The 12,283-nt window shown below is 43.3% G+C and overlaps 1 protein-coding gene and 1 pseudogene across 1 annotated transcript; one reads left to right on the top strand and one right to left on the bottom strand.

Moving 5' to 3' along the window:
* Positions 1–771: 771 nt before the first annotated feature.
* Positions 772–12,283, top strand: part of LOC144673857 (uncharacterized) — a 63,785-nt pseudogene continuing 52,273 nt past the window's right edge.
* Positions 10,671–11,716, bottom strand: LOC144673860 (uncharacterized). Its single transcript, XM_078535500.1, has one exon. It carries the CDS (start codon positions 11,439–11,441, stop codon positions 10,707–10,709), a length of 735 nt encoding a protein of 244 aa, XP_078391626.1. The 5' UTR covers positions 11,442–11,716; the 3' UTR covers positions 10,671–10,706.

The following is a 12,283-nucleotide window of genomic DNA, read 5'->3' as shown; positions in this document are numbered from 1 at the left end:
CAGTGATGGATTTAATAAACTCCTTTCACAGGGATTAGGAGGGAAGACTCACGAAAACAAACACATAGGTTTCATATTTGTGGTTTCTTTTAAGTCAGTCATGGGCTGTATGCATTGCTGGCAAGGACAGCAGTTGTTACCCATTACTAATTTCCCTTGTGGTGGTGCTGAGCCGCCTTCTTGCACTGCTGAAGGTAATTTGATGTCGGTACGCTCATAGAGTTTTTCTCTGTCGTGTGTTTTGACACAACTGAGTGGCTGGCTAGGCCATTTCAGAGGGCAGTTGCAATCAAGCACAATTCTATGGAAATTGAGAGACAAAAGAAAGTTCCATGGTAACTAGAACAGTCGATTCTAAATATCTGTCCTGTATTTACAATAATAAACTTTATAAATTTAATTTACAGGGTATTAGAAGGGGAGGATTTACAGAGTATGCAAACCGAAGTACCAAGATACACACACAAACCTGAGTGAGAGTATCCCAGTGAACTGACTGTGGAAACAGCATGAACCAGTTCCACAGCCTGAAAAAAACATTGAACCCTTCACAGTAGGGAGCAACTGGACACGTGTTCTGAATATAAATGAGGCTTCAACTGATCGTCCAACCTGGAGAGCCACAAAGACACCCGCATCGTGGAGAAACCATGGAAATGTGGGGACTGTGGGAAGGGATTCATTTGCCCATCCCAGCTGGAAGCTCATCGACGCACTCACACTGGGGAGAGACCATACACCTGCTCCGTGTGTGGGAAGGGATTCACTCTGATGTCCAGCCTTCAGTTACACCAGCTAGTTCACACTGACGAGAGGCCATTTAAATGTTCTAATATTGGGAAAGGCTTTAAAATCTCACCGGATCTAATTAAACACCAGTTTGTTCACACTGACGAGAGACCATTTGGTTGTTCTCAATGCGAGAAGAGATTCAGACAGTCATCTCACCTCATTCAACACCAGCGAGTTCACACTGGAGAGCGACCCCTTACCTGCTCCATGTGTGGGAAGGGATTCACTTCTTCATCCAACCTGGTGAGACACCAACGGGTTCACACAGGGGAGAAGATATTCACCTGCTCTGTGTGTGGGAAGCACTTTTCTCAGTCTTCCAACCTGCTGAGACACCAGAAAGTTCACACTGGGGAGAGGCCGTTCACCTGCTCTGTCTGTGGGAAGAGATTTGCTCGTTCTTCTCACTTGCTGACACACCAGCGAGTTCACAAGTGATTGTAGAGGTTGGAAATTGCTGTTAATCAAGTCCTTTGTTTGTTTTTGCTGATGTTAATACCTCCTATAACTGGCCTGGAGTTTAATATTCTGGACATTGGTCAAATGTATCAGTTTTGGGGGAAGCAGACTGCATGTCATAAAATCATAAGAGAGGAGCAGACCATATGGCCCATCGTGCCTGCTCCGCCATTCAATACGATCATGGCTGATCGTTAGCTTCAATTGCACTTTTTCGCCCACTCCCCATTTCCTTGATTCCCTGAGAGACCAAAAATCTGTCTATCTCAGTCTTAAATATGTTCAACAATGGAGCATGTACAACCCTCTGGGGAAAGAGAATTCCAAACATTCACATGTCTTCATGTGAATAAATGTCTCCTCACCTCAATTCTAAATTAACCGGAGTGTGTGCCCCCATCTCCTCGATTCGCCAGCCAGGGGAAACAACCTCCCAGTGTTTACCCTGTCAAGCCCATTCAGAATCTTATATGTTTCAGTGAGATCACCTCTCACTCCCCTGAACGCCAGAGAATATAGGCCTCTCATCGTAAGACAACCCTCTCATCCCAGGAACCAATACAGTGCTGTACTGCCTCCCAATGCAACTATATCCTTCATTAAATCTTCATCTTCTTCAGTTCTCTGCCTGAAAGCAGGTCTGACTCACAGCACCCTGATCTCCACCCTGCACAGGGCAAGGAGGCGGGTCCCAAATCCACCCCAGCTGGAACAGGAATCAAACTCCATGCTGTTTGTACCAATCGGATCCACACCAGCCATCCAGCAAACTGCCCGCCTAAGGAGTCCGAGTTGCTATGACAACATACACTTTAACATACATGTTGTAGTCCGGAGCTAGAAATAGTGATGGAAGAGACTCCAATCTTCTTTCCACCACATGGGTGACACGGACTCCCTCCCTCTCTTTCCATCTGCCATCGGTGTGAGTTGGGAGCGTTTATAAGTTGATACCCGAGCTGTTTGGCTGTGTGATGAACACAGCTTCCGTGGCCAAGTCCTGGAGTGCGACTTGAACCCAGAGCTTCCGGCTCAGAGACAGGGACATTACCCACTGCACCACAAGACCTCTTCCTTCCTTAAATACGGAGACCAAAACTGCACTCAGTGCCCCAGTTATCCTCTTAAATTCTCCAGGATAAAAGGAAAGTAATTGATGTCCTTTTACTGACACTTCCATCTTTGGACCTTTCCCCCTTTCTAACTCTCGATTATTTCAGCTCTCCTACCTTCAGTTCCTCTCATGGACAAGTCCCAGCTCCCCATACCTTCCAGACTGTCCCTCCTAGTCTTAGCATCCAGGAAAGACATCACTAACATATCCAGGATCACTAAACCCAAAGCTCAGTTTGTTAAACACTTTCAGCTACTGGACACAGTGTGTGTCCCACAGCATCTCTCGCACCTTTGATGTATGAATAGAGCATCATGTCTTTAAACCTGGTTTAAATTGAAATTGACTCAGCAAATGTATTAACAGCCTTGTGCTCACAGTCAGAAAAATGCACAGGTATCCTTGTGGTTATAGTTTGAACATGGTCAGATCACGAATGTAGTGAACAAGTTAAAATATAAATATCTCCAGTTTAGCCACAGCTTGTTCGACCAGAGCTGGAAAGAAAGCTCTGAATCCACTGAATTATCCTCTGTTCCCCATATTGGGTAAGTATTTTTTTGATATAATAATATTTTATTCAAGAAATATGTTCACAGCCCAAAGGCTGCATTGCAGTGTAACTTACGTCAAAAAACTCATAAAATTCATTTATAGACGAAGTAATCAAGTTAAAAATATGGAAATGTGACAATCACGTAATAATATGAAATAGACAAACAAATTCAGCAGGGAAGTGGTAGATGGGATATAAAAAGAAGGAATATTGAATTAAAATTACAAACCAATACACTTTTCCTATATTACAGTTCCTGAAGTACATATAAGTTTCATCGTTCAAGTGCTTCTCAGAGGACCGGAACCATGTAAGGAATTACTCTGTCTGTATGATTGCAGTGCTGTTAATAAAGTCAGGAAAAGACAATCTGTTGTTGTGAGCTTGATTACCTGGTGTCTGAAACCACAAGATTCAACATTTAGAGTCAACAAGATGAACAAGGAAACACATCATGGCCCAATACTCCAGCTCGATATTCACAGAAGGAAGTCTGTTATCTAATGCCTCGAGTGGACAGAACAGAGAAAGATCCCAACTGTAAGACAACCTCGACTCATTTGTAAATATCTTTCAAGTGCTGACAGGTTCCAACAGTCAGTTTCCATTACATTGAAGTCAATGGAAGGTGAGAAAGCGCTTATAAACGTTCCATACACAAATGCAACTTGTTATTGCCATAAAATGGTAGACTCAGGAATATCACACAAATTTTAAATCCTCGTACCGTAATAATCATCAGACTGGAAACTTAAACCTGCTGTTTCACTCTCAGTCAGGAACAGATCACTGTTTTACACCAATCTCTGATTTGACAGCACGTTTCCAGCATTCACTGTTCTTCCTGACTCTAAACCCAGTTGTAAAGGAGCCTTCTGTTCTGTGTCTACGAGCTTTCAACCATGGAAGAGAGCGGCTGTGACACATTTCTTACACACCTCACGATTAACCCACAAGTTCAATCCTGGATGTGATTAGCAGCAGCAATAACAGAATTCAACTCCTGCAGTCACTTGTGTACTCGCTGGGGTTTCAGGCTGGATGACTGCGTGGCCTTCCCACACAAAGAGCAGATGAACAGCGTCTTTCTAGTGTGTACTCGCTGGTATTTCAGAAGCTGGTCTGACTGAGTGAATCCCTTCCCACACACACAGCAGGGGAATGGAAGCTCCTCAGTGTGAACTTGCTCAACGCCAGCTTGTCAGATGAGTAGGCAAATTTCTTCTCACACACAGAGCACCTGAATGATCTTTTTCCGGTGTGAACATGCTGGTGTGTCAACACACTGGATAATTGAATGAATCCATTTCCACACATAGAGCAGGTGTATGGCCTCTCCCCATTCTGACTGCGTTGATCAGTTTCCAGTTCAAATGGGGAAATGAATCCCAACCCACTGTCCCCCAATTCCACAGATTCGCCAAGGTGCCAGTGTCCTTGTGTCTCTCCAGGTTGGACGATCAGTTGAAGCCTTACACGCGCAAAACAACATGTGTACAGTCTCTCCCCAGTGTGAATGGTGCGGTTCTTTTTTCAGGCAGTGCACCTGGTTAAAGCTCTTTCCATAGTCAGTTCACTCTCACTTGGGTGTGTGTGTCTAGGTGCTTTTCCAGTCACACTGATGCTTGAAATCTTCTCCCATGGACAGAACAAACATTTCTCCTTCCACATTCAAAGACCGATGATATTCAGGTCCTGATGAATCGAGTTACTCTGTCAGATCTCGACATGATGTTTGTTATGACTTTCCCATCTGGAACCCCTCCCCATGTAACCCCCTGTAAAAGGAGGTTACAGAAATTATCTCTGTAAACACAGGATAGAAATTCAGAACTGACAATTCTAGTTTCTATGGAACATTTCCCCCCTTTCTTTCACCCAAATCTATAAATCTCTGTCCCACACACTCCTCTCCCTCTCTGCTCATTGTTCCAGATTCAGTGTCCAGTCTCCTACTTATTCTTTTCTCCTCCTGTCCTTAAACACTGATTCAGACTGTGGGCCAGTCCCACTCGCTGATTCTAATTCTGCCAAAGAATTTGGCTCAGAACTGTTTATGAGGTTGCACATAAGGCCAATGTTATAGGGCATGGAAATGTCGGAATCGCAACACGTATATTGACCAGTGAAGGTAGACATGCAGTAGACGGTAGTAGAGATTAGCAAGTATCTCAACCACCACGATGAGGAATGGGAGCTCATTTGACTGCTCCATTTCAAAGGTAAACTCGAGCACCGGCTGGAACCCATTAAGGTGTGTAAGGAAAATCTTACATGCAGCTGCAAATTCAAGTATAGGAAATATATCATCTATGCCTTGGGAATACGCAAGGGGTAGGGGTTCTCTCCAACAGGATTTCCATTGGTCTCTTTCACCATTTTCACCTGAAGAAGAGTCACACAGACTCGAAGCATTAACCCTGTTTCTCTCTTCATAAATGCTGCCAGACCTGCTGAGTTTTACCAGCGTGTAAAATTAAAGCATATGGGATTGGGGGTAATGTATTGAGATGGATAGAAAACTGGTTGGCAGGCAGGAAACAAAGAGTAGGAATAAACGGGTCTTTTTCCGAATGGCAGGCAGTGACTAGTGGGGTACCGCAGGGATCGGTGCTGGGACCCCAGCTATTCACAATATATATTAATGATTTAGATGAGGGAGCTAAATGTAATATCTCCAAATTTGCAGATGACACAAAGCTGGGTGGGAGGGTGAGCTGTGAGGAGGATGCAGAGATGCTTCAGGGTGATTTGGACAAGCTACGTGAGTGTACAAATGCATGACAGATGGGTGTCCTCGTACACCAGTTGTTGAAGGTAAGCATGCAGGTGTAGCAGGCGGTAAAGAAAGCAAATGGTATGTTGGCCTTCACAGCAAGAGGATTCGAGTCCAGGAGCAGGGATGTCTTGCTGCAATTACACAGGGCCTTGGTGAGACCACACTTGGAATATTATGTGCAGTTTTGGCCTGCTTGTCTGAGGAAGGATGTTCTTGCTATAGAGGGAATGCAGCGAATGTTTATCAGACTGATTCCTGGGATGGCGGGACTGACATATGAAGAGGAATTGAGTCGGTTAGAATTATATTCGCTGGAGTTCAGAAGAATGAGGGGGGATCTCATAGGAACCTATAAAATTCTAACAGGACAAGACAGGGTAGATGTAGGAAGGATGTTCCCGATGGTGGGGGAGTCCAGAACCAGGGGTCACAGTTTGAGAATACGGGGTAGACCATTTAGGACTGAGATGAGGAGAAATTTCTTCACCAGAGAGGTGGTGAGCCTGTGGAATTCGCTACCACAGGAAGTAGCTGAGGCCAAAACATTGTATGTTTTCAAGAAGGAGTTAGATATAGCTCTTGGGGTGAAAGGGATCAAAGGATATGGGGAGAAAGCGGGAGCAGGCTATTGAGTTGGATGATCAGCCATTATCATAATGAATGGCGGAGCAGGCTCGAAGGGCCAAATGGCCTACTCCTGCTCCTATTTTCTATGTTTCTGTTTTTGTATTTGATGTCCAGCATCTGCAGAATTTTGCTTTTATTTTCCCATCAATACCTTGTATTAATACATTTTTACTCAGTGAATGTTTCAAACAAAAGTCTAAATCTTTTGCTAGCAATAAGTTCTGAATCGAGCCAGTGTCTCTCAGGATAACAAGCTTTCCAGGCCCTTTCTTGGACAAAAAATGTAGTGACTTCCCCTTCAAATATAAACCCTTCTTAATCCCTCATGTCTCTATTTTCACCCATGGTAAATACATTAGAAGATTAGAAGGAATAAATCCTGTTCATTCTCATATCATTTCACTTTCCAGCTCTTATGGGTTTGCGACCAGTGGTTTGTTGTCACTAAGGTGTTGTGAGTCAAATCATAGCTATCAGCTAAAACAGCAGCTTCCCTTATAGTAAAAACATACAGTGCACCAGGTGTGTAATAATGCTGTTTTTAAATTCTTCCATTTCGATTATTTAATCCACATTCTCAAAACTGTAAAATTTTCATTGCTCAAAATCACCTGTCAAACATCATTTCTTTTTTACGTAGCAAATTTTATGAAGGTTTGGGTCTGTCTTTTCACAAGGTCCAAAATTTTAATAGATACGATTTGGGAACGAGCTCATATGCATTAAGCACCACAGTTTGAACAGTCTCATAATTTGAAGCTTAACTTGAATAAACATCCATTGCCTTTCCCAATAACCCCTTTGCAAAATAAAAGCCCATACCTTCTTTGGCCACCCTAACTTTGCAACAAATTTTCCAAACAAGGCAGAATCTCTCCAATGCCTTCTTCAGTGAAATTTAGGCATGAGGCAAATGTTCCTTGCAAAATGATAACTCACAGTGGGACTCGACTCATTGTCTGAACGGTTAGTTCCTCTTTCACCACTTAACTTAGGATTTTCTTTAGCCAGTTCATAATGTTTAATTTTTTTCTCTCTTTGAAGCTCTCTGTTTCTTTCCTTATCTCTTTCTTCCCTTTCTATTTTTTCCATTTGGAATTCTAGTTCAAGCCTCAGCATTTCCATTTTTTTCTTCTTTCTTTTTCCTTTTCCTCTCCTTCATGTTCGAGATTTTGATTTTCTCTACCCCATTGGAATTCTCACTCAAGTTTTTGATCTGCAATTGAATTCTCGGTAACTCATCTGGACTGTTATCTGGGTAAAGCTTTTCTTCTTCCAATTCCAAATGCGGTGCTATTGCATCAACTATTTCTGCTTTTTAAGTCCCTGCTTTGAAATCCAAAAACCACTGTTTTGCTCATTCCATCAACCTCACCTTTACTCATTGTTTCAAAACACCCAGGGATAAATCATCGCCCTGAAGACGTCTTAGCAATTAACAAAACCATTCTGCTTCTCAATGAATATGGTAAGGTTCATTCTGAAATATTGTTAGCCTAAACCTTAGCAAAACATAGCGCACCCTTACCAGTCTGTGGATTCAGAATCCCGAATGGGCCCCAAATATTGTTACAATCCTGATAGGGACCATTAATGTTTAAAGAAAAATCCGAACACCCACTAAATAACTGAATGAATTATGCCACAATATTTGACATTTTGAAAAAAATAAACTTTCCTGTATATAAAAGAATTAAATGATATAAGCGCTACCACTTAAGACCATGTTATATAAATACTTAAGTTATAAACCCGGTTCTAATTTTTAGTTCCACCAAGAGTTCCTTTATACATTATGAAACCCTAAGGGTTCATTCACTTCTCCTGGAGCCAACCCATATGCCACAGCCCTCTGGAATTCACTTTGATTCCTCCTCAGTATTCCACCTACTCTTCCAAGCTACAAGATTTCCTGGGCATCTTTCCAGTAGCTTTTTGCCAATCTACCTGTTAAAATTTCTTTATGACCTCACAACTGTGGATTCCTCCACTCAGGCTTGAGCCTCACTGCCTTATTGCCCTGACTTTGGACAGACTGACTGCTTCTCCCCATGCTGCTCCCACAGCTTCTTCACAGCTCTTTCAAAGCTCACTGTTCAAGCTGACTCCTATCTGCCACAAGGCTAACTGCCTTTCACTATCAGGATCATTCAAGATTTCTTCCTCTAGCTCCAAGCTAGGCAAATCTTCCAGCTTCTTTTCCCCTCACCAACTCCAAGTGAACTGCAACGTACACAAGACCAAATCTGTAACTGTCTTCTAAGGACATAGGAAATAGGAGCAGGAATAGGCCATTCGGCCCATTGAGCCTGCTCTGCCATTCAATTAGATCATGGCTGACCATCTGTCTCAACACCATTTTCCTGCACTCTCCCCATATCCCCTGATGCCTTCGATATCTAAAAATCTATCAATCTCTGTCTTAAATGTACTCAATGACTGAGCCTCCACAGCCCTCAGAGGTAGAGAATTCCAAAGGTTCTTCACCCTCTAAGTGAAGAAATTCCTCCTCATCTGAGTCCTAAATGGTCTTCCCCTTATTCTGAGGCTGTGTCCCTGGTTCTAGACACCCCCAGCCAGGGGATATATCCTTCCTGCATCGACCCTGTCGAGCCCTGTAGAATTTTGTAGGTTTCAATGAGATCACCTCTCATTCTTCTAAGCTTTAAAGAATATAGGCCCAGTCTCCTCAATTCCTCCTCATAGGGCAATCCTGCCATCTCAGGAATCAGGTGAATCTCTGTTGCACTCTCTCTATGGCAAGTATAACCCTCCTTAGGTAAGGTGACCAAAATTGTACATAATGCTCCAGGTGTGGTCTAACCATGGTTCTATACAATTGCAGCAATACCTCTTTACTACCCTCCTCAAATCCTCTTGCGATAAAGGCCACCATGTGCCTTCCTAATTGCTTGCTGCAACTGTATGTTAGTTTTCAGTGGCTCATGAACAATGACGCCCAGGTCCTATTTATTCTAACTCTCTGTTTTCTGTCTGTTAACCAATTCTCAATCTATGCCAGTAAAGCTCCCCCAATCCCATGTGCTCTAATTCTGCTTACTAACCTCTTATCGAAAGCTTTCTGAAAATCCAAAAGCTCCACATCCACTGGTTCCCTCTTATCTGTTTTGCTAGTTACATCCTCAAAAAACTCCATCAGGTTTAAACATGATTCCCCTTTCATAAATCCATGTTGATTCTGCCCAATCAGATCATTATTTTTTAAGTAACCAGCTATCACATGCTTTATAATAGATTCTAGTATTTCCCCTGCTACTGATGTCAGACTAACAGATCTGTCATTCCCCATTTTCTCCCTCCTTTTGTAAATAGTGGAGTTATATTTGCCACCTTCCAATCTGCAGGAGCCATCGCAGAAACTATAGAATTTTGAAAGATGACCACCAATGTATCCACTACCTCTACAGCCACCTCCTTCAACATTCTGGGATGTAGATTATCGGATCCCAGGGATTTATCAACTTTCAGTCCCATTAATTTCTCTGGTGCATGTTCACTAATACTAACCTCTTTCAGTTCCTATGCTCACTAGTCCCTTGGTTCTCTAGTATCTTTGGGGCAATTTCCGTATCTTCCTCCATGAAGACAGACAAACATTTGTTTAGTTTCTCTGCCATTTCCACATTCCTCGTTTAAATTCTCCTGTCTCCACCTGTAATGGGCCCATACTTGTCTTTGCTAATCCTTTCCTTTTCACATAAAAAAAGATTTTATAGTCAGTTTTTATGTTTCTCACCAGTGTGTTCTCATATTCTATTCTTTCTTTATTTATCAGTTTCTTGGTTCTCCTTTGCTGAATTCTAAATATCTCCCAATCCTCAGGCTAACTACGTTTTAGGCCACTTACTTTGATCTAATGCAATCTTTAGCTTCTCTTATTAACCACTGTTGCATCAACTTTCCTGTTGGGTTTTTGTTCCTGTATTAATTCCTTAAATGCCAGCCATTGCCTGTCTGCCACCATACCTTTTAATGTAGTTTCTCAATCTACCACAGCCAACTTGCCCCTCATACCTTTGTAGTTTCCTTCTGTGAGAAACGCCAGATAAATAAAACAAAAGAACCTTCTAACCACCACAGCCCATTTCTGTAACAGTGAAGCATGCGTTTAAGGCGGTGAGGGGGTTCCAAACAGAAATACAAACCAGATCTCTTTTACCTTCCAAACACCAAATATCAACTAGATTTTTGCAACAAGGCTCAAAGAGCATCAATCCACCGGAAGCAAAGTTGTGAGACCGGCCAGTCCAGCAGAAAGAAACCCTCCGACCCTCCCACTTCACAACTGTCAGAATGAACATGGTTCAGTCCTGGGTGTAATTAACATCAGCAATAACAGCAGAATCAAACCCCTGTAATCACTTGTGAACTCGCTGGTGTCTTTGCAGGTGAGATAACTGAATGAATCCTTTCTCACACATGGAGCAGCTGAATGGTCTCTCCCCAGTGTGAACTCGTTGGTGTGTCAACAGGTTGGACGACTGAGCGAATCCCTTCCCACACTCAGTGCAGGTGAACGGCCTCTCTCCAGTGTGAACTCGCTGGTGTATCAGCAGGGTGAATGATTCACTGAATCCCTTCCCACACTCGGAGCAGGTGAATGGCCTCTCCCCAGTGTGAACCCGCTGGTGTGTCAGCAGATGGGATAACTGAGTGAATCTCTTGCCACACTCAGAGCAGGTGAATGGCCTCTCCCTAGTGTGAACTCGTTGGTGTGTTTGCAGGCTGCATAACCGACTGAATCCTTTCCCACACTCAGAGCAGGTGAACGGCCTCTCTCCAGTATGAAGTCGCTGGTGTGTCAACAGGTTCCAGGTGTGAGTGAATCCCTTCCCACACACGGAGCAGGTGAATGGCCTCTCCCCAGTGTGAACTCGCTGGTGTGTCCGCAGGTTGTTTAAATGAGTGAATCCCTTCCCACACTCTGAGCAGGTGAACGGCCTCTCCCCAGTGTGAATGCGTTGATGAATCTCCAGCTCAGATGGGGAACGGGATTCCTTCCCACAGTCTCCACATTTCCACGGTTTCTCCATGGAGCCGGTGTCCTTGTGTCTCTCCAGGTTTGATGATCTGTTGAAGCCTCGTTCACACATAGAACAACGTCTATGGTTGCTCCCCACTGTGAATGGTGCAATGGTTTTTTCAGGCTGTGTAACTGGTTAAACCTCTTTCCAGTCAGTGCACTGGGGTGTGTGTGTCTCAGTGCTTTTCCAGTCAACTGATGTTTAAAATGGTTTGAAGCAGACAGAACAGAAACATTTCTCCTTCTAGATTCAAAGGCCAATGATATTCAGGCCCTGATGAATTGAGAGACTCTGTCAGATCTTGATGTGATGTTTGATTTGAGATTTCTGTTTGCAATTCGTTCCCTTCTGAAGTCCTGTAAAAGGAGTTTACAAAAGTCATCACTGTCAGTTCAGGACAGAAATTCAGAACAGATGATTCTAGATTCTATGGAAAACACCTCTCTCTCTCATTCCTCAAAAGCAGTAAATCCCTGTCCCCCGCACTCTCCCTCCATTCGCACTCTGCTGTACCTAATATACACCCTCCCAAGTCTCCTGAAGGTGTTAATTGATGCTGATCAACATTCACTGCTTCCTGTCCTCAACAGAGAGATCATAAGTAATAAGAATAGGAGTAGGCCATTCGGCTCATCGAGCCTGCTCTTCCATTTAATAAGATCAAGGCTGATCTGATTGTAGCCTTAACTTAAAATTTCCTGCCTGTCTCCCATAGTCTTTGACTCCCTTGTCAATCAAAATCGGTCTAATTCAGCCTTGAATTTATTCAATGACCCAGCCTCCACTGCTCTTTGTGGAAGAGAATTCCAAAGACTAAACACCCTTTGAGAGAAGAGATTCCTCTTCATCTCTGTCTTAAATGGGAGACCCCTTATCTTTACACTGTGCCCCTCTCGTTCTAGATGCCCCCA

The sequence above is a fragment of the Cetorhinus maximus genome, unplaced genomic scaffold (genome assembly GCF_964194155.1).
Source record: "Cetorhinus maximus unplaced genomic scaffold, sCetMax3.hap1.1 HAP1_SCAFFOLD_495, whole genome shotgun sequence".
Taxonomy (NCBI): domain Eukaryota; kingdom Metazoa; phylum Chordata; class Chondrichthyes; order Lamniformes; family Cetorhinidae; genus Cetorhinus; species Cetorhinus maximus.
This window is presented reverse-complemented; position numbering and strand designations above follow the sequence as displayed.